Source organism: Capricornis sumatraensis, chromosome 1 (assembly GCF_032405125.1).
Source record: "Capricornis sumatraensis isolate serow.1 chromosome 1, serow.2, whole genome shotgun sequence".
Taxonomy (NCBI): domain Eukaryota; kingdom Metazoa; phylum Chordata; class Mammalia; order Artiodactyla; family Bovidae; genus Capricornis; species Capricornis sumatraensis.
In genome coordinates this window covers 260,056,920-260,079,982 of record NC_091069.1, presented here as the reverse complement: position 1 = coordinate 260,079,982, position 23,063 = coordinate 260,056,920, and the positions used below count along the sequence as shown (strand labels likewise).

The following is a 23,063-nucleotide window of genomic DNA, read 5'->3' as shown; positions in this document are numbered from 1 at the left end:
CAGGAAGCCTCTTTGTCTGAAAACGATTTCCTAAGCTCTGCTTAGACAGTCCCAGAAATGGAGTTCTTACATTTTATGCGGAGCCTGTGAAATCATCAGGAAGGATTTCCTGGGTCACAGCCTTTGAACTGTCTCCTGTGACTTTCTGTAACTTTGTACCGTGTCTCGTTTTCAAAGCTCTTGCTCCTGGCAGCGCTCCTCTGTTGGTGAACTTGCGCCCCTGCCTTTTGGCCTTTCCTCTTCCCTCGTAATCGGCGTCTCTCCCCACTGCTCTGCTGTTTTATAGACAGAACTCAGCTCTGCCAGACATTCGTGCGTCACCAAAGCTGTCTGCCATGCTTGCACGGTTACCTCCTACAGCACAGACACTCACCTGCTCCTAGTCATGTACTCCATTTGCTAGTGAGTAATAATAGCTGTTTACTACAAGACGGTAATGTGTGCGTGCAGACGCCATAGTTACTTTTGAGGGCTGTTTCGCGGGGCGCAGAATTCTACGTCACTGGTTTTTTCTCAACATTTTATTCACCGCACTCTTCTGCATCATGGTTCCTGAGGAGAATTTGAATGTGGTTCTTATTTTTGTTCCTTTACAGGTAAGCTGTTTCCTTCCCCCTCTGGCTTTTTTCAGGTGTGGGTTTTTGTTTTTTTTTTTCCTGTGAGTTTCTATAGTTTAAAAATGATATGATTAAGTGTAACTCTTTTTGGCATTTCTGTTGCCTGATGTTCTCTGAGCTTTCTGGATCTTCGGTTGGTTGCCTGGCGAACTTTGGGGACACTCGCAGCCATTGCTGTTCCACCTGCTTCCTCTGTCCCTCTCTTTTTTCTCCTGCCTCTCCCAGGGCATGGCTGTTAGACCGTTTACAGTTGTCCTCCAGCTCTTGGATCTTCTCTTCTGCTTTTTCTGTCTTTTTTCTATTTGCTTTTCAGTTTGGGGAGTTTGTACTGAAATATCCTCAACCTCAGAGATTCTTTCCTCAGCCATGTCCATCAATAATAAGCCCATCCAAGACATTCTTAATGTTACAGTATTTTTTATCTCCATCATTTCTTTTTTTTTTTCTTTAGAATTTCCTCCTGTCTGCTTATATTTCCTATTTGTTCTTGCCTGCTGTCTACTTTATCCATTAGAGTTCTTAACATTTTAATCACCATCCCTGGTGGCTCAGACTGTAAAGCCTCTGCCTACAATGGGGGAGACCCGGGTTCAATCCCTGGGTTGGAAAGATCTCCTGGAGAAGGAAACGGCAACCCACTCCAGTATTCTTGCCTGGAAAATCCCTTGTACAGAAGAACCTGGTAGGCTATAGTCCATGGGGTCGCAAAGAGACATTTTAATCATAGTTATTTTAAATTTCCAGTCTGATCATTTGATCATTCCAGTATCCCTGCTATATCCGAGTCTGGTTCTAATGCTTTGTTGCTCTCTCTTCGAACTATGGTTTTTTGCTTCTTGCTTTTTGAGTACATCTTTTCTTTATTTATTTTGAATACTTGGGCATGTTGTACTGCGTAAAAGAACTCCAAAAATAGGCCTTTAGTAATGTGATAAGATGTGGAAGAGAAGAAGCATTCTGTAGTCCTATGATCAGTTCAGTTCAGTTGCTCAGTCGTGTCCAACTCTTTGCGACCCCATGGACTGCAGCACGCCAGGCCTCCCTGTCCATCACCAACTCCCAGAGCTTACTCAAACTCATGTCCATCAGGTCGGTGATGCCATTCAACCATCTCATCCTCTGTCGTCCCCTTCTCCTCCCGCCTTCAATCTTTGCCAGCATCAAGGTCTTTCCAGTGAGTCAGCTCTTCACATCAGGTGGCCAAAGTATTGGAGTTTCAGCTTCAGCATCAGTCCTTCCAATGAATATTCAGGACTGATTTCCTTTAGGATTGAGTGGTTTGATCTCCTTGCTGTCCAAGGGACTCTGAAGAGTCTTCTCCAACACCGCAGTTCAAAAGCATCAATTCTTTGGTGCTCAGCTTTCTTTATAGTCCAGCTCTCACATCCATACATGACCACTGGAAGAACCAACCGTAGCCTTGACTAGACGGATCTTTGTTGGCAAAGTGATGTCTCTGCTTTTGAAGATGCCCTGCTAGAGTAGGTCTCAGTCATTTAGTGAGCCGGGGCCTCGGGCTCTGAATTTGACACCTGCCTCTCAGCTGCAGCCTTAGGGTAGGACAGGAAGGCTGGAGGGGGCTAGGATGAGGTCCTTCCCTCCCCAGGTCAGTTAGACTCTGAGCAATTCCTCTGATTCAGTGTTTCTCCTGAGGGCAGACCATGTGAGAACAGCATGCCCCGGTGTGTTTCAGCCTGCTCCTTCCCCTCTGCCCCTGTCCGCGCACGCCTCCTCATGGGAGCAGCAGCCCAGGGAAGCTGGCGGAAGGCTGGGCTGGCCACTGAGCCCTGGGGCTGGGTCCCTGTGGAGGCTGTGGCTCCCGGCGTTGTCCACACAGGGCCTCCAGCCGTTCAGCTGCAGTTACGGTTTCCTGCCCCAACTCTCGTTCCTGTGGGTTTCCACTCTGAATTCACCTCTCACTCTCTCCAATCTGGGAGGAGCAGTTTGCCCTTTGACCTCATTTCTTTTAAAGAGCTATGAAAAAGTTGATTTTTTTTTTTTTTCAGTTTGTTCAGCTCTTTATTTGTTGTTAGGACAGAGTAGAAACTTCCAAAATTCTTACATGCTGGACTGGAAACTAGAAGCTCACTTGCCTGGAATTAATGCAGCCCCAGAGTTTTATTTTTCTCCACCATCAGCATAGGCTCAGGTTAGCCTTGGGGACCCAACCAAAACATTCACCTTTGGGAGTTTGGTTGTTGTTTTTTGTTTGTTTTTTTTTAATATGAATTCATGTTAATCCACACCTCCATATTCTATGTATAGTGTGCCATTGTAAAACATTTTAACCTAAGTGCGTACGCTTTTTTTAATCTCCATTAAATGTTCTCTCTCACTGATTTCTCTTGCTGCCCAGCTGAGAGCATTGTAGACTTTGACTGCTTTATCTGATTGGCCTCACGTTCCTAAGCACGTGTTCTCTTCCTTCACGTCATGAGACTGTAGGGTTTTCTGTCCAAAAGGAGCACAGTGTCATACAGCTCAGACCCCTTGGTTTAAAGATGCGGAAGTTAAGGTCCAGACAATAAGCTAGGTAACTCTTCCCAAATTACATAACTCAATGACAGAAGAGTATGACCTTGAATTTTAACAAAGTGCTGGTGAACTTTTCACAGGTCTGCGAATCGTCTGAGGAGTGCAGGGAGATTCAGCAGTACACGTGAGGTGCAGTTGTTCAGATACAACTAAGGGTGTGTTATACTCACTGACACCTTGATAAGATCTAATAGAGGTCAGCACTTGAAACAAGAAATACAGCTGTCTTGTTTTTTAAATTAGTTTTTATTGGAGTATGGCTGCTCTACAGTATAGTGTTCGTTTCTGCCAGACCACAAGGTGAAGCAGTTGTCCACATAGCCCTCTTTCTAGGAGCTCGTTCTCCTTTAGGGCACCACAGCGCTGAGCAGAGTTCCCTGCGCTGCACAGTAGGTCTTCGTTCGTTATCTGTTTTATACACAGTGGTGTACACATGGGCTTCCCAAGTGTCTCAGTGGGCAAAGAACCTGCCTGCAGTGCAGGAGAAGCAGAAGACACCCACTCCAGTGCTCTTGCCTGGAGAATCCCCTGGACAGAAGAGCCCGGCAGGCTGCAGTCCCCTGGGTTGCAAAGAGTCGCTCACAACAGAAGCAGCTCAGCACACGCGCATGTACCCGGTGTGCTGCTATCGGTCCCGGCCTCCAGCTCATCCCACCTGCCCTTTGCCGCCTGCTATCCATAGGTTTGTTCTCTGTGTCTGTGGCTCTGTTTCTCCTTTGCAAATAAGTTCATCTCTCTCATTTTCCTAGATGCCACATATAAGTGATGTTATGCAATATTGTTCTCCTTAGGACTTACTGCCTCCGTATGACAGACTGTGGGCACAGTTTGACAGACCGAATGGCACAGTTTGCACCCTTTTTATGACTGAGTAATATCCCACTGTGTGTCCCTGTCCACCTCTCCTTCATCTGCTGATGGACATTTAGGCTGCTTCCGTGTCCTGGCTGCTGCGAACCGCGCTGCTGTGAGATCGGGGCCCGCGCGTCATTCTGAGTTACGCTTTTCTCTGGTCACATGCCCAGGAATGGGATTGCTGGGTCACATGGGAGTTCTATTAGTTTTTTGATGAACCTACAAACTGTTCTCCACAGTGACTGTACCAATTTGCATTCCCACCAACAGTGTAGCATTCCGTTTTCTTCCCACCTTCTCCAACATTTATTGTTTGTAGACTTTTTGATGTTGGCCATTCTGACCAGTATGAGGTAGTACCTCATTGTAGCTTTGATTTTCATTTTTCTGATGATTAGTGATATTGAGCATCCTTTCATGTGTTTGTTGACCTTCTGTATGTCTTCTCTGGTGAAATGTCTATTTAGGTCATTGGTCCGTATATTGATTGGCTTGTTTGCTTTTGATATAGGGCTACGTGAGCTATTTATGTATTTTGGAGATTACTCCCTTGTCAGTGACTTTGTTTACATCCATTTTCTTCCATTCTAAGAGTTCTCTTCTTGTCTTGTGTATGATTTCCTTTGCTGTTCAAAAGCTTTTTTAAGTTTAATTATGTCCCATTTGTTAATTTTTGTTTTTATTTTCATTACTTTTTGAGTTGGGTCAAAAAAGATTTTGCTGCAATTTACGTCAAAGTGAAAGACAAAGGAGAAAGGGAAAGATATACCCAACTGAATGCAAAGTTCCAAACAATAACAAGGAGAGATAAGAAAGCCTTCTTAAATGAACAATGCAAAGAATTACAGGAAAATAATAGAATGGGAAAGATTAGAGACTTCTTCAAGAAAACTAGAGATACCAAGAGAACATTTCATGCAAAGATGGGCTCAGAAAAGTACAGAAACAGTAAGAACCTAACAGAAACAGAAGATATTAAGAAGAGGGGGCAGCAATACACAGAAGAACTGTACCAAAACAGTCGTAATGACTCAGCTAGCCACGAAGGTGTGATCACTCACCTAGAGCCAGAACATCCTGGAGTGTGAAGTCAAGTGGGCCTTAGGAAGCATCACTACAGACAAAGCTAGTGGAGGTGATGGAATTCCAGTTGAGCTATTTCAAATCCTAAAAAATGATGCTGTGAAAGTGTTGCACTCAGTATGCCAACAAACTTGGAAAACTCAGCAGTGGCCCCAGGACTGGAAAAGATCAGTTTACATTCCAATCCCAAAGAAGGGCAATGCCAAAGAATGCTCAAACTACCACACAGTTTCACTCATTTTACATGCTAGCTGGCAAGGTAATGATCAAAATTCTTCAACTTAGGCTTCAATACTATGTGATCTGAGAACTTCCAGATGTACCAGCTGGGTTTAGAAAAGGCAGAGGAACCAGAGATTGAATTGCCAACATCCATTGGATCATAGAAAAAGCAAGGGAATTCCAGGAAGACATCTACTTATGCTTTTTTGACAACGCTAAAGCCTTTGACTGTGTGGATCACAGCAAACTGGAAAATTCTTGCAGAAATGGAAATACCACACCACTTTACCTGCTTTCTGAGAAGCCTGTATGCAGGTTAGAAAGCAACAGTTAGAACTAGACATGGAACAATGGACCGGTTCAAAATTGAGAAAGGAGTACATCAAGGCTGTATGTTGTCACCCTGCTTATTTAACTTCTACGCAGAGCACATCATGCTAAACCCTGAGCTGGATGAATCACAAGCTGGAATCAAGATAGCTAGGAAAAATACCAACAACCTGAGATATGCAGACACCACCCTTACGGCAGAAAGTGAAGAGGAGCTAAAGAGCCTCTTAATGAGGTGAAAGAGGAGAGAGAAAAAGCTGGCTTAAAACTCTGCATTCAAAAAACTAAGATCATGGCATCTGGTCCCATCAGTTCATGGCAAATAGATGGGGAAACAATGGAGACAGGGGCTGACTTTATTTTGGGGGGCTCCAAAATCACTGTAGACAGTGACTGCAGCCATGAAATTAAGATACCTGCTCCCTGGAAGGAAAGTTATGACCAACCTAGACAGCATATTAAAAAGCAGAGACATTACTTTGCCAACAAAGGTCTGTCTAGTCATGACCAGTGGCCATGTACGGATGTGAGAGTTGGACCATAAAGAAAGCTGAGCGCTGAAGAATTGATGCTTCTGAACTGAGGTGTTGGAGAAGACTCTTCACAGTCCCTTGGACTGCAAAGAGATCCAACCAGCCCATCCTAAAGGAGATCAGTCCTGGGTGTTCATTGGAAGGACTGATGCTGAAGCTGAAACTCCAATACTTTGGCCACCTGATGGGAAGAGCTGACTCATTGGAAAACACCCTGATGCTGGGAAAGATTGAGGGCGGGAGGAGAAGGGGACGACAGAGGATGAGATGGTTGGATGGCATCACCAACTCAATGGACATGGGTTTGGGTGGACTCTGGGAGTTGGTGATGGACAGGGAGGCCTGACATGCTGCGGTTCATGGGGTTGTAAAGAGTCGGACATGACTGAGCGACTGAACTGAACTGAACTGAACTGAACCTGATGCATAGAGCTGATTGATGTGAAAATTCCATGATTCTGGGAAATTTTTAAATCAGGAAGAGAAGAGGGCAACAGAATGTGAGTTGGTTGGATGGCATCACTGACTCAGTGGCCATGAGTGTGAGTAAACTCCAGGAGATGGTAAGGACAGGGAAGCCTGGCATGCTGCAGTCTGTGAGGTCACAAAGAGTCAGACAAGGCTTAGCGGCTGAACAACAACAAATGTCAGATAGTCTTTTGCCTGTTTTCCTCTAAGAGTTTTATCGTGTCTGGCCTTACATTTACGTCTGTGATCCATTTTGAGTTTGTTTTTGTGTGTGATGTTAGGGAGTGTTTTAAATTCATTCTTTTACATAATGCTGACCAGTTTTCTCAGCACCACTTGTTGAAGAGACTTATCTTTTCTTCATTGTATATTCCTGCCTCCTTTGTCAAAGATTAGGTGAACGTGGGTGCCTGAGTTTATCTCTGGACTTTGCGTCCTGTTCCATCGATCTGTATTTCTGTTTTTGTATGAGTACCATACTGTCTTGATTACTGTATTCATGTAGTATAGTCTGAAGTCAGAGAGCCTGATTTCTCCAGCTCCATTTTTCTTTCTCAAGATTGCTTTGGCTATTTGAAATTATACAATTTTTCATTCTGATTCTGTGGAAAATTCTGTTGGTGATGTGAGAGGGATTGCATTGAATCTGTAGATGGCTTTCGATAGTAAACTGGTTTTCACAATGTTGGTTCTTCCAGTCCAAGAACATGGTCCCTTTGTTTGTGTTGTCTTCGATTTCTTACATTGGTGTCATAGTTTTCTGTGTACAGAGATTTTGCCTCCTTAGACAGGCTTGTTCCTAGGTGTTTTGTTCTCTCTGTTGTGGTGGTAAATGGGGTTGTTTCCTTAACTTATCTTTCAGATATTCATTGTCAGTGTACAGGCATGCAAGACACTCCTGTGCATTGGTTTCACATCCTGCTGCTTTGCCAGAGACATCGCTTAACTCCAATAGTTTTCTGGTGGGAAGTTTAGGACTTTCTGTGTGCAGCGTCACGCCATCTGTGGACAGTGGCAGTTTAGGATTTTCTGTGTGTAGTGCCACGCCATCTGTGGACAGTGGCAGTTTAGGACTTTCTGTGTGTAGCGTCACGCCATCTGTGGACAGTGGCAGTTTAGGACTTTCTGTGTGTGGTATCACGCCATCTGTGGACAGTGGCAGTTTAGGACTTTCTGTGTGCAGCGTCACACCATCTGTGGACAGCGGCAGTTTAGGACTTTCTGTGTGCAGCGTCACGCCATCTGTGGACAGTGGCAGTTTAGGATTTGCTGTGTGTAGCGTCACGCCATCTGTGGACAGTGGCAGTTTAGGACTTTCTGTGTGTAGCATCACGCCATCTGTGGACAGTGGCAGTTTAGGACTTTCTGTGTGCAGCGTCACGCCATCTGTGGACAGTGGCAGTTTAGGACTTTCTGTGTGTGGTATCACGCCATCTGTGGACAGTGACAGTTTTGCTTCTTCTTTTCCAATATGCACTCTCTTTGTTTCCTTTTCTTCTCTGATCTCTGTGGCAAGGACTTCCAAAACTATGCTGAGTAAGAGTGGCGAGAGTGGGGAATCTTGCCTCAGAGGAAACGCTTTCTGTTTGTCACCATTGAGAAGGACGTTTGCTGTGGGTTCATGGTTTATGGCCTTTATTATGTTGAGGTAGGTTCCCTCTATGCCCGCTTTCTGGAGAGCTTTTATCATAAATCAGTGATTTTGCCAAAAGCTTTTCCTGAATCTATTGAGATGATCATATGGCTTTTATTCCTAAGTCTGTTAACACGGTGTATGATACTGACGGGTCTGCGTATATTGAAGAATGCTTGCGCCCTATCTGATCACGGTGTATTATACTGATGGGTCTGCGTATATTGAAGATTACTTGGACCCTATCTGATCACGGTGTATGATACTGATGGGTCTGCGCATATTGAAGAATACTTGCGCCCTTTCTGATCACGGTGTATGATACTGATTGATGAGCATATACTGAAGAATGCTTGCGCCCTATCTATCTACCTGATCACGGTGTATGATCCTCTTAATGTGCTGTTGGATTCTGTGAGCTCATATTTTGTTGAGGATTTTTGCGTCTATATTCATCAGTGACACTGGCCTGTAATCATGGTGATGGTAGCCTCGTAGAATGAGCTTGGAAGTGTTCCTCTCCCTGCAATTTTGGAAGAGTTTGAGAAGGATGATGTTAGCTTTTCTCTAAATGTTTGATAGAATTCACCTGTGAAGCCATCTGGTTTTGGACTTCTGTTTGTTGAAAGATTTTTAATCACAGTTTCAATTTCATTGCTTATGATTGGTCTGTTCATATTTTCTGTTTCTTCCTGGTTCAGTCTTGAAAGGTTTTACCTTTCTAAGAATTTGTCCATTTCTTCCAAGTTGTCCATTTTATTGGCATGCTGCTGCTGCTAAGTCGCTTCAGTCACGTCCGCCTCTCTGCGACCCCATAGACGGCAGCCCACCAGGCTCCCCCGTCCCTGGGATTCTCCAGGCAAGAACACTGGAGTGGGTTGCCATTTCCTTCTCCAGTGCAGGAAAGTGAAAAGTGAAAGTGAAGTCGCTCAGTCGTGTCCGACTTTTAGCAGCCCCATGGACTGCAGCCTACCAGGCTACTCCGTCCATGGGATTTTCCAGGCAAGAGTACTGGAGTGGGGTGCCATTGCCTTCTCCGTTATTGGTATGCAGTTGCTTGTAATAGTCTATTATGATCCTTCATATTTCTGAGGTAACGATTGTAACTTCTCCCTTTTCATTTCTAGTTTTATTGATCTGAGTCCTCTCCCTTTTTTTCTTGAGGAATCTGGCCAAAAGTTTATCAGTTTTTTTCAATCTTCCCAAGGACACAGCTTTTAGTTTCATTGATCTTAAGAAATAAAGTTTTCTTAGAACAAACTTGTTTTTCGTGAACCAGACAGGCTGCTTATAATAAATTCAACCATTTCCAAGTAGTTAGTAAAAATATTTATATAAAGCAGCTTATTTAAGTTTGGTTTCCACAATTCCTTTGAAAAAATCAGAGTATTTCATTATTTCCATTATTCAGATATTTGATTCTGTTTTCATTTAACAGATCAAAATGAGTAACAAACAAAACAAACCCAACTAGCTACAATTTTAAATGTATCTAAACAACAATTGAATCAACAGACTATTTTAAATTGGAGGAAAATCTATGATGCTGTTGCTTTAATCAGATGCAAATATGTAGCTTTAAGTGCTTTCATTGGGAAGAAAAGAAAAATGATTGAATGGATGAATGAACCAAGCATTCAACCTTTGGGGACAGAGATGAAAATAACTAAAAATCAGTTTAAAACTCATTCTTTTGACAAAAATATAAGCAAGCATCTAACAAAATTTTTATTACAAAAGGAGTGAGGTAAATAAATATTAGATACTTAATATTAGACTTGAAAAATAAACCTCTAGGTAAGAAGGAAATAAATCAGGGTGGTGTCAAGATTTGGATACCAGAAAGGAAAGGTTGTGAGGAATTTTTACAGAGCCAGTACTTTTAAAACAAAAAAAAGCTTTAGAAAACTTGTAGAAGGTTAACGAGAAAAGCTCATGATCCTGGTAGTAAAAAGGCATTGGAGAACTTAGAAGCTCTTTCAGTAAATGGAAGGCAGGTTACAAAGCCAGGCTGCAAGAGATCGAGTTGGTAAGAAGAGGCAGCAAGAGTCACCATTTCCAGAGTTCCAGAAATCCAATAAAAGGGGCCCAACCGTGAAGCCAGGTCAGGTTCTGGTACAGTGTTTTGAAGGATTCGTGGATCTTGCAAAAAAATGCCTCTGTTGCTACTGATTTAACCTGTTGAGGAAGCTTGTGCCAGTGGGTCAGTTTTGAAGCAGTTCCTCTACATGGTGCTATTTTTAATTATAGTGTGTAGTGAACAACAGTACTGGAATTACATAGAACTAGGCACGCATTAGGTTTGATATTCACTGTCTTGTTAACTGCAAAGCCCTCTTAGCCCTCTGTCTACACTGGTCTCACCTTTATTCCAGGCTAGTCCAGTCCTCACTGTCCGTCAGCTCTCTTGACAGCTGCGTTAATTTTCCTTCATTTAGCACATGCGATTTAATAGCCAGTAGTGCTTATTGCAGATTGCTTAGTACATCTTGGGAAGAAGGCTGCTGCTAATATTTAAGCTCTGTCTTAGCTAACTTTCTCATAAACATTGTCATGCCTGAAACACAATCAGTGGACAATGTGCTTAGCATGCTCGCCCTAGAAGTACCTTGGTTAAGATTGTCTCTATCTGAAAATACAGACTCACCTTCAGTAGTTGTTTTCTAAATAAAATACTCTTCTAGAAGCTCTGGGTACTGGATGAGGGGAAATTGGTTAAAAACAAAAACTATACAAAAAAAGGATAATGTGCTTATCCCCTTTTCAGAGCTATTCAGATGAAAAATTGCTCAGCATGAGCTTGATCTATATGTTCTTCCTGGTTATTAGTAGCAACGAAGATGCATTAACCATAGTCTCCTGATAATGCGCTAGCAGTTTCTTAGTACTTTATCAACATATAAATTTTAGAACTGGCAATATGGGAATTCGACTAGTACATTTTTGTTTATAAAAAAGGGTAACAACATTATAACTTCTTCATATCTGTGAATTATGAATCTCGACTTTCAGACAAGCGAAACGAGAACGCAGTGGAACTTCAGTATCGTAATAGCTCTTCTTTCCTCCACCACTGAGGAGAGGGGACTGCGCACAGGCTGCCGAGTGCAGTGCCGTGCCCGAGGCAGATGCCGTCTGAGTCCGTAATTGATGAGTGCTTTCCATGTCGCTCACTCCTGTTCTCAATAAACATGTCCTGAGTGCCTTCCCTGTTGCTTAGCTGTAATGTCTGTCCATTGAAAGGCTTTACTTCCTTAGGAAGCAGCGGAAAATTACAAGTGATGCGTCATCACTATATATCATTATCTCTCTTAGGAAACATTGTTATTCAACGATTTTTGGAAGGACATTACATAGCTCGTTTCTTTGAAGATGAAATAATGCAAAATAAACCATTTGGAAAAGGATTTTTTTTTTCAGATTTAATTGTGTTATAAATGAATAGTTCTTTCTTTTATAAAGCTGAACTCCAAGCCTCCCATACCTAGCCTGTAACATTAGCTAGAATCATTAGAGAAGATTTTATGGAAAGGAGAAGCGTAGAGCCCGTTGATTTTTGCTGTAGGACTCTGGGTCAGTCATGTCTTAGAGCTCTGTCTACTTTATCTGTTCAGAGATCTGCCTAGTTCAGTTCAGTCACTCAGTCGCCTCCCTGTCCATCACCAACTCCCGGAGCTCACTCAAACTCCTGTCCATCGAGTCGGTGATGCCATCCAACAATCTCATCCTCTGTCATTCCCTTCTTATCCTGCCTTCAATCTTTTCCAGCATCAGGCTCTTGTCCAGTGATTCAGTTCTTCCCATCAGGTGGCCAAAGTATTTAGAGTTTCAGTTTCAGCATCAGTCCTTCCAATGAATACTCAGGACTGATTTCCTTTAGGATGGACTGGTCAGATCTCCTTGCAGTCCAAGGGACTCTCAAGAGTCTTCTCCAACACCACACTTCAGAAGCATCAATTCTTTGACACTCAGCTTTCTTTATAGTCGAACTCTTACATTCATACATGACTACTGGAAAAACTGTAGCCTTGATTAGATGGACCTTTGTTGGCAAAGTAATGTCTCTGCTTTTTTATATGCTGTCTAGCTTGGTCATAGCTTTTCTTCCAAGGAGTAAGTGTCTTTTAATTTCATGGCTGCAGTCACCATCTGCAGTGATTCTGAAGCCCCCCAAAATAAAGTCTCTCACTGTTTCCACTGTTTCCCCATCTATTTGCCATGAAGTGATGGGACTGGATGCCATGATCTTCATTTTCTGAATGTTGACTTTTAAGTCAACTTCTTCACTCTCCTCTTCCACTTTCATCAAGAGGCTCTTTAGTTCTTTGCTTTCTGCCATAAGGGTGGTATCATCTTGAATCCAGCTTGTGCTTCATCCAGCCCAGCATTTCTCATGATGTGCTCTGCATATAAGTTAAATAAGCAGGGTGACAATATACAGCCTTGGCGTACTCCTTTCCCAGTTTGGAACCAGTCTGTTGTTCCATGTCCAGTTCTAACTGTTGCTTCTTCACATGTATACAGATTCCCGGGAGACAGGTAAGGAGGTCTGATATTCCCATCTCTCTCAGAATTTTCCACAGTTTGTTGTGATCTACACAGTCAAAGGCTTTGGCATAGTCAATAAAACAGAAATAGATGTTTTTTCTGGAACTCTCTTGCTTTTTCTATGATCCAATGGATGTTGGCAATTTGATCTCTGGTTTCTCTGGCTTTTCTAAATCCAGCTTGAACTTCTGGAAGTTCGCAGTTCACATACTGTTGAAGCCTGGCTTGGAGAATTTTGAGCATTACTTTACTAGCGTGTGAGATGAGTGCAATTGTGCGGTAGTTTAAACATTCTTTGGCATTGCCTTTCTTTGGGATTGGAATGAAAACTGACCTTTTCCAGTCCTGTGGCCGCTGCTGAGTTTTCCATATTTGCTGGCATATTGAGTGCAGCACTTTCACAGCGTCGTCTTTTAGGATTTGAAATAGCTCAACTGGAATTCCATCACCTCCACTGACTTTGTTTGTAGTGATGCTTCCTAAGGCCCACTTGACTTCGAATTCCAGGATGTCTGGCTCTAGGTGAATGATCACACCATCGTGATTATCTGGGTCCTGAAGATCTTTTTTGTACAGTTCTGTGTATTCTTGCCACCTCTTCTTAATATCTTCCGCTTCTGTTAGGTCCATACCATTTCTGTCCTTTATTGAGCCCATCTTTGCATGAAATGTTCCCTTGTTATCTTTAATTTTCTTGAAGAGATCTCTAGTCTTTCCCATTCTGTTGTTTTCCTCTATTTCTTTGCACTGATTGCTGAGGAAGGCTTTCCTATCTCTCCTTGCCTTTGGAACTCTGCATACAGATGGGTATATCTTTCCTTTTCTCCTTTGCCTTTAGCTTCCCTTCTCTTCTCAGCTATTTGTAAGGCCTCTTCAGACAACCATTTTGCCTTTTTGCATTTCTTTTTCTTGGGGATGATCTTGATCCATGCCTTCTCTACAGTGTCATGAACCTCTGTCCATAGTCCTTCAGGCACTCTTGTCTATCAGGTCTAATCCCTTGAACCTGTTTGTCACTTCCACTGTATAATTATAAGGGATTTGATTTAGGTCATACCAGGATGGTCTAGTGATTGTCGCTACTTTCTTCAATTTAAGTCTGAATTTGGCAATAAGGAGTTCATGATCTGAGCCACAGCTCCTGGTCTTGCTCTCTGTAGAAGACTCTCTGTAGAGTCTTCTCTTGTGTTGTTGGAAGAGGGTGTTTGCTATGACCAGTGCATTCTCTTGGCAAAACTCTATGAGCCTTTGCCCTGCTTCACTCTGTACTCCAAGGCCAAACTTACTCCACGTATCTCTTGACTTCCTACTTTTACATCCCAGTCCCCTATAATGAAAAGGACATCTTTTCTGGATGTTAGTTCTAGAAGGTCTTGCAGGTCTTCGTAGAACCATTCAGCTTCTCCAGCATTACTGGTCGGGGCATAGACTTGGATTACCGTGATATTGAATGGTTTGCCTTGGAAATGAACAGAGATCATTCTGTCGTTTTTGAGATTGCACCCAAGTACTGCATTTCAGACTCTTTTGTTGACTATGATGGCTACTCCATTTCTTCTAAGGGATTCTTGCCCACAGTAGTAGATATAATGGTCATCTGAGTTAAATTCACCCATTCCAGTCCATGTTAGTTCACTAATTCCTCAAATGTTGATGCTCACTTTTGCCGTCTCCTGTTTGACCACTTCCAATTTGCCTTGATTCATGGACCTAACATTCCAGGTTCCTATGCAGTATTGTTCTTTACAGCTTTTTGCTCTACTGAGAGCTCTGTCTACAAGATCCTGATGCTGGGAAAGATTGAGGGCAAGGCAAGAGGCGAAAGTGGTAACAGAGAATGAGATGGTGAGATAGCCTCGCGAACTCAATGGAAATGAGTCTGAGCAAACTCTGGGAGACAGTAGAGGACAGGGAAGCCTGGCGCGCTGCAGTCAAGGGGCCACAAAGGGCCAGACCCACTCAGCGACTGAACAGCAGCTAGTAAAGGCAAGGCTACAGCTGTCACATAAAACGTGGGAGAATCGCCATGTACCTGCTGCCAGGTAGATCTGAGAAAAGGAAGTGATGGCAAAGTTTAAGGTGACTAAAATCATGACAAGTGGATCTCTCAGATTTGGTTTCCAGTTTCCTACTCATAAAAACAAAGCTAAATGTGAGAAAATAAGCTGCTACTAATGATTGGATTACATACTGATATTGACATGGACAACGTCCCACAAGTAAAATAGTCTAACTGGTCCTCCGGATAATAGACCCGAGATACTAAAGCCGGTTACTCATTTGGGAAGTAATCATTCATTTTAACAGCTGTTGACTTGGTGTCCTCTCTCTGCCAGGCTGAGCATCGGTGCTGGCAAACCCCGGTCGCCAGGAGAGGCCTGTGTGAGCGGGAGGGGAGCGTGGAGGGGCCCTTGGGCCCTGCAGTGAGCTCACTGTGACCTCAGGGGTGGGCCGGGAGCTGGGGAGCACAGCCAGACCGAGCGGGCCGGCTGAGACGCTTTGTGACGGGGCGAGACCAGGAAGGAACGAGCGTTCAGAGGAGGGCTGCAAATGTGTGTGCACCCGAGTGCACGCGCAGCGGGCAGTGTGCTCATGGGAGACACGCAGAGAGGAGAGATCGCGAGGCAGGCCAGGGCTCTGGGAGCAGCTGTCTCTGGAGGGCCGAGCCGCTGGGACCCTGCCTGTGGGCGGCGAGCTGGGCCGGGGCCCAAGTGAGAAGGGTGCGTCTGCCTTTTAGCAAGGGTAGGCAAAGAACACCTGGTATGTGCTGGCAACGGCAGGATGGAGACAGCGTCCTTGTCTCCAAGACATTTTGTTGCACTGGGGAGTGAAGAGGGCAGACACAGCGGGCAGACCAGGAAAACGTGGTGTGTCGGGAAAGGGAAGCAGGGCCATAGGAAGCGGGTGTGGAGGTGGGGCGGCGGGGAGGGCAGACTCGGGTCTCGGGGCCAACCTGCGATGGACTCTGTGGGCTGGCTGTGTGGCTGTCAGAGACGCTGCTGTTTCAGAATCGGGGGAGATGTGGCCTTGGGGGAGACCTGTTCTCCCTCACTCCCCTTTGCGGCCACCCCGGGCTTGCCCAGCCCTGACCGCCCCTTCAGAGCCCGCCTCGCAGGCTTCCGTCACCACCTACTTCCATGGCAGCGTAACGAGTGTACTTCTTGCCTGGACTCTCTAGCAGGCGAGCTGTGTTTCAGACAGGTGCAGTGTTGGCACTGTTAGGCCCTGTTGAATAAAGGAATGGAAAAAAAATTCCACAAGCCGCATCTTCAAAAGTCTTGCAGTTGGACTGTCCTGTGGTCACTTTTAGGTTTCCATACCTCACTCTGTACCTGATCTCGTAAATGGCCCTCTTCAAAGCCTGTGAGCTATGTCTTTGTATCAACAGCATATGTGGTATTCTGATTAGAGAACAGAGTTGTTCTCTAATTTAAGTAATGTGTCCCCACATATTTTTTTTTACAGGACCAATGCCAAAGGCGCTCCCCTGAATATCAATAAGGTCTCGAACAGCCTGATTAACTTCGGAAGGAAGCTGATTTCTCCCGCGGCAGCCCCGGGTGGTGCAGGAGGCCCCATGGCAGTGGGCAGTGGCGGCACCCCCTCCCCGGCGGCGGCTCCCACCAGGACCTTGGCGGAGGCCCCCAGGCACACTCTGCAGCAGCAGCAGCAGAGGCTGATGAAATCGGAAAGTATGCCCGTGCAGCTAAACAGAGGTACGGGGGGATGCTAGAACCTGGGCCTGCCTCACCTGACTTCGAGGAACCACCGTCCTAGAACGAGGGACTAATGCAAAACTCAACTGTGAAACATGTCAGATTGTTTTCAAGTGGGAATTTCAGATACTGTACTGTTCTTAAGAACTTTTTATGAGCTAATTTGTTAAAGTACTTTCTTAACATTTCTGCCTCAGTGTGCTTGCATTTGAGTCATGGTCACGCCCACCGAGCGTGGTGTGAACAGCAGAGAGCTTGTCACAGCAGAGAGCTTGAGGCCTGTAGACCGAGGTCTCTGCTGACTTTGTGCAGTGATGCCTCTGGCTAGGAGAGCATTGGCAAGGGGCGGGCCTGGGACCCTGGGCTCTGCCGGTCCCAGCTTTCACCTCTGCGGTTGGTTCGGAGGAGGCAGGTCACCAGGCTTGCGTACCTTTGAGGAGCACAAAGCAGAGCCCTGAACGGGGAACGGGGCAGGCAGGATGTCTTGCGCAGCCAGGGCCCGTGTCCACGTCGGGGCACCGGGAGAGGCGGAGAGCAGGAGACCAGCTCTCGGTGTGCGGGTGCCGGGGCTCGGGGAGTCGCCCTCCCCTTTAGGGGCTTCCCAGCACTTCACCTCGCTCATTGTGTTCGTAAGAGAGCCTTTCGGGTTCCTACCCAAAACTTTTCCTCATATTTTCCAGTTACCTCCAAAGATGTGTGAATCAAGCCAGTTAGAAACAGCTACATTTATTCTTAGCTGTGGGCTCTGCTGTCTGTATTCTGGAAGCACGAGATACTAACATGATGGCAGAAAGTCTACAGAAATCAATCCTGAGGCCTCACAAAGCCTGGAGTCCACGGCCATTTAGTGTTGGAGCAGATGCCCTCTTGACCCCTGCCTCATCCACATCATAAAGGAGTCATAGCCTGGATCATAGGCAGGTTCAGTACCCAACAGTCAGTGTTGACAATGACAAGAATATGTTGAATGGTTAGATGTTAACCCATGTTCCGTATACTCTGTTTAAGACGATTGCATCCAATGTTACCAAAATTTTAATTACTGGTATTTAAAATGGTAAACTTAAGTTAAATGGACTCTATATGCCAATAACAGAAAACAAACTGTGTGTGTTCAGCAATCAGTGTGCTTCTATTAGTTACATTTATCTGCCGTTGCCTATATGAAGTATTAGACTTTATATAATTGCTATTTAAATTTCTATTGGAATATTCCATTTACCTTACATAGGAACATCTTTTAATATTATTACACTCTTCTCTTTTTAATGCAGAGCTATCACACGTGATTTAAAGAGAAGGAGACTGCAAATCTGTAACATATTGTAAATGTATTTTAATGCCAGGAGACATGCCCACTTCCAGGATGGAAATGAATGTTATTTTATATATTTCTTAATTGTACTGTTTTATTGTTCTAAACAAATATGATTTCAATATTGCTTTGATAACAAGCCATAGTTAGTAGTAATTCTAACTGATGGCAGGCAAATGAGTCAGAGAATCTCTTAATGCCGTAGCTTAAATTTTCTGAGGAACCAAGCCAAATGACTACAGAAATATAAAGTTGTGTCTCTAAGGAAATGTCAAGTATTAATATCACAGTGAGTGAGAAAGGAAGTACATGAGGACTGAGCAATTGATGAGAACTAAGCCCCCAGTTATAAGCAAGCAACAGAGCACTTGAGCAGAGCATTTGGAACCGGAGCATCGCTGGGGCGCTCCGTGACCGGTCCCTGTGCGACACGGAAGCGATCTTGTTTGGCAGCTCTTCGTTTCATTTCCGGTTTATTCTTCTCATGTCAACCTACAGAAAGCTTCCCTACCTTCATATCAAAGATGCTCGGTCTGCCGGGGCCCCTCCCTGAATGAAGGCTTCAATAAAGTAGACCAAAAGGTGAAGAGATCAGTTTGTACTGGTAGAAGCGGGGTAGGTTGATCCTGCACTTGCTCTCCAGTGAACCACAGGCAGAAACCTGAAACTTTCTGACCCTTTTCTCCACCCGGAAATAAGGGTTTGACCTGACCCCTGGGGAGCATGCCAGCTCTGCAAACCTGTGGTTCCTTAGATGAAAGGTGTGTTAGTTAACTCTCCTCCAGCAGCGGTTCTTTCTGCGGGTGTGTCCCGCCAGCGTCCTGCCGCGCCCTGATGCTGACCTGAACCTGCTGTGTCCCCTGGCCCGGGAGGGGGTGAGCACAGTGCTGGCCGCTTCCCAAGACCCGCGCTGGGACAGGGCTTCTGACTGTCTCGGGACGGCCCTGTGCTTCGTGCCCTTTTAGTGCACTCCGTAGGAAAACGTGAACCTTGTTTCGAACAGCGGTTGTTGATGCAGCTGAAAGCCCTTATGGCTAACCCTTATGGGTGAGTTAACTCTCGATTATCTCTGCTCATACAGAGGAAGAGTTCTGTGAGAAAGCCAGCATTCAAATATCTGTTACTTGAAGTGCATTCTGCCGTGGGCATCTGTGTTGGGGGTGGGGTCCTGAAGGAAGGAGGGAGCACAGACGGTCCTCCAGCATTTTCCAGGTGACATCAATGTTAAACTTAGCTTCAGTCTCTAAATATGCATTAATGGGTGATCCAGAAGCTGCCGAGTGAAATGAGTAGCAAGCGTAAACTTGGAAGCCTTCGAGAGTACGGAACATGAGGCACACTGCTTACCAGTAGATAGAGGCCTAGCTGGAGTAGGAGACTCAGGGCCTGGGGAGTCCCGCTGAAAGCTGTTTACCAGTTATTTGGAGTATGTACCTATTTGCAGGTTTTATTTCCGCTAAGGGAGAATATAAATGCATGTCCTGTTGATTGACAGGAATGGTCTAATTACAACCCAGTAATGTCCAGATAAGCTCTCTGTGCTTGAACCCTCATTACAGCCAGTGGTCAAGGCACTGAAGGTTGTTATAGAATTCAAAAATTGATTTTTTTTTTTTGCTATTGTATAGGAGCTACAGGGAAAGCAGATCTGTTAATTATGTGTTATCATACATAGAAAATGTGGTGCCTTTTAAGAAGGCTTGTTTTGCAGCTTGTTAATCTCAAAACAGCGCAAGGCTTCAGATGCTGACCTGTCCGGAGAGGATCCGGTTGACAGTGGCTGTACTTCATGGTGAACTTTGTCATCCGGGAAGGAAATCAATGACCCCAAAAATCTTGCTTCTCAATGGTCCTGTACCTCAAGTGCTTCTCAGCATTTCCTTTTCCTTTCTTTCCCTTACCCTCCTTTTTCTTTGTATGTTTTCTTAGTTTGAGCACTTCTTTATTTTGAGCATTTACTACAGGTCCAATTTGTAAATGAAATCTTGCCTATAGTAAGTATATCAAGTTTAAAGGGTATGCAGTTCACAGATTTATTTTTACATGTTGACATTTCTAAGTGCATGTGGTAACTTATGAAATCTTTTCAGTACTTAATATGAAATCAGAACTTGTCTAGGTCTTTATCTTATCACTGAAGAAATTGGTTTCAAGTTTCGTTAAAAGTATATTTTGTCTGTTACAGGAGGAAATCGATTTCAAAGGAACATCTTTACTTATTAATTAAATACATAGATACTTTTGGATAAAGAATTTTTTAAATAAGAAAATATAAAATCATGCTGTTACTTGTAGGACAGTGAAATCTGCTCAGCAGTATCCATTGATGGCTAGTTTCCTGTACTTTAGACCTGTAGAAACTTTTTTTTTCCTCAAGAAAAACAGGCACAAACTTTTAAGGAAACACTTTAAAAATTAGTTCCTTTAAGAAATACTTTATATTAATTTTTCTAAGATTGTGTTATGGTTTGATTCACTGTACTCTTTAGTAATTAGGTTGATAGGGAAAAGCATTATAGCATTAACTAGGAAAGAAAAGCTAATTTTTTTCCTCTTTATGAAATCTAATTATTCTTTCTTACGAAATCCAGGCGGTGGAGTCACAGGAAGCGGTGCTCAGGTTTCTGGTCCTGTCCAGACCCTGACTGGCCCCCCAGGTACAGTCGCCGTGGCAATGCAGTACCTCTTTGCCTGCAGTCTCACTGCCTCCTCCCGAACTCCAGCCGCCTTTTTGCCACCCGCCATTCACGCCATTTACCAGCTCGCTCCATTGTCCAACCACTGAGTGGCGCTGTTGTCTAGGACAAAAGTCCCCTCTCCCGTCGTCCCTTGCTAGCGCCAGAGCTGACTGCAGCCTGGCTCTTAATGTGTCTTTACCTGAGTTTGTACCAGTCTCTTTCCTTGCAGTATGCGGCACTTGAGATCCTGTGGTTCTTTTAACACCACATTGTAACTGGCAGTTCATGCGGAGGTGTTTTTCAGTTGCAAAGGTGCTCTGTGATAGGATTTGACAGATTGGCTCTGAGGTTAAACACCTTAGATGCTGTGTATCTGCTTATTATTGTATGTATTAGCCAGAAGTACTTATTATAGTTTACAGAGAAGAATTACAACTTGATTTCAAAATTTGTTTCTAAGTACAGGCTTTGTGTTACGAGTCATTTTAACAGAATTAGAATTCAGCGTGACAAATCTCTATGTACAGTAATTGGCAATGATTTAAAATAAAAAGACAATATTTAAATATCATAACCGTGTGTCCAAAATCTAGAAAAAGTTTATTTAAGAAATTTAAAACAATAGTAATCCATATTCAGCACCTCCTATGGAATTTAGAAACATAAATATTTAAAGTTGCTGCATTTATCTTTTATTACAAAATCTTTTAAAATATTCTGTAGAGAGAAAGTCTGTATTAAATGGAAGGCTAGACTAAGAATCCTCCCTTCAAATTCAGACTAAAAAGAGGACAGTATTAATAGAAATTCATAAATGTCTTCCTTAGTTTAAAAGATCCGCACAGTAGTCATGCTGCTAGCATTAAACTGCTGTTCTAATAATGACATGTCTCCATAATATCTGTGCTTTTTAATAGCGTAACAGAAAATAATATGTCGTGGTTAGGACATGAGTGGTGTGTTGACTTAACGTGTTAAACATACCGTGGGACAGAGGGGTGTGATCTTGCTTCTGTATATAGTTCTGCGTTTCCCTGGTAGGGTTTCTGGCTGTGTTCTGGTAATTGACCCGCTGACCTTTAGGGCTTTCGGAGCTCTCAGAGTCTGTGAAAGCTGCCGCTTACTCTGCGCAGTTACCTAAGTAATAACGGGCTGCTGCGGCGTAGCTGGTGCAGGAGGCAGATCAGCGACTCCTCTTTCCCCTTGTCAGGTATTGCAGCTACGTGAATGCTGATGAGATTTTCTGACCGGTGAGAATTCACAGGACTTAAATTTGTTTCCCTTAAAAGTATTTTTTTTTTTTTTTGGCTGTACCACACAACCTGTGGGATCCTAGTTTCTTGGCCAGGGATTGAAGCTGGGCCCACGGCAGTGAAAAGCATGCAGTGCTCACCACTGGACTGCCGGGGAGCTTGCCCCAGGCAGCTGTTGAGCAGGCGTTCTGTTGTGGCAGGGTTAGTTTGCTGCAGAGTGTGTCTCTGGCTGCGGAAGCCTGATGGGTTTATACCTGTATGGAAAGAGAAAGCTAAAGGCTGCTTCCTGTTCTGACTTCTGCTTCTACGCTCCTGCTCAATCCATGTTTTCCAGTAGACACATGAACAGCGTCCCTTTTTAAACAGACTCTTAAAGAAGGCGATGGCAGCATTTTGTTCAGATGGCTTGCATTAGAGAGGTAGAATTGTCTCCCTCCCTCACCCAGCGGGCACGTGCCGGGTGCCTGCAGTGTGCATGAGAGAGGTGGGATCGTCTCCCTCCCTCAGCAGGCACGTGCCGGGTGCCTGCAGTGTGCCGTTGAGGTGAAGTGAAGTGAAGTAAGCTCGCTCAGTCGTGTCCGACTCTTTGTGACCCCGTGGACTGTAGCCCACCAGGCTCTTCCATCCATGGGATTCTCCAGGCAAGGATACTGGAGTGGGTTGCCATTTCCTTCTCCAGCAATGTGCCCTTAGAGAGCTAGGATCATCTACCTCCCTCACCCAGCGAGCACTTGCTGGAAGCCTGCAGTGCGCCCTTAGAGAGGTGGGATCATCTCCCTCGCCCAGCGGGCACGTGCCGGGTGCCTGCAGTGCGCCCTTAGAGAGGTGGGATCGCCTCCCTCCCTCCCTCACGCCCTCCCTGACCACGTGCTGCCTGCAGTGGGCCAGGCTCTGTTTTCACCGGTCCCTGGGCCTCCCTCCCACTTCGCCAAGCTGCGTGGGCATCACGGGTACTTCAGATGACTCAGGCAAGTCCACCTGGTCAAGAGCCAGCTCTTTTTCTGAGCCCCTGTTCCGACTGCCCTGTCTGCCCTGCCCAGCAGGACTGTATCAGTCTCACAGGGAAGGGTCCAGCGGCTTAATGAGACAGGAGGCCAGATGAACAGCTTTCCCCTGCAGTGGACAGTGGGGCAAGCCCTGCCCTGGTTTGGAGAGGTCACTGTGGGTTTGCCTCAACCCAGCACACTTCCTGCAGAGTGTCTGAGAGCAAGGGGAGGTAGAAGGGACCCAAAATAGTCAGTGGTGGCAACAGGAAGCTTTCTAGCAATCTCTGCTGG

The 23,063-nt window shown here is 44.7% G+C and overlaps 1 protein-coding gene across 2 annotated transcripts in view; it reads left to right on the top strand.

The window, feature by feature from the left end:
• The window catches only part of TBC1D5 (TBC1 domain family member 5), a 589,263-nt gene that overhangs the window by 503,534 nt on the left and 62,666 nt on the right, over positions 1-23,063 (top strand). The window contains exons 18-19 of one of the 2 annotated variants that reach the window (XM_068981501.1): positions 16,290-16,540; positions 20,447-20,512. In XM_068981501.1, the coding sequence (XP_068837602.1) occupies positions 16,290-16,540; positions 20,447-20,512 (317 nt within the window). The remainder of the gene's footprint in view (positions 1-16,289; positions 16,541-20,446; positions 20,513-23,063) is intronic. The other variant, XM_068981508.1, reaches the window with a different exon arrangement.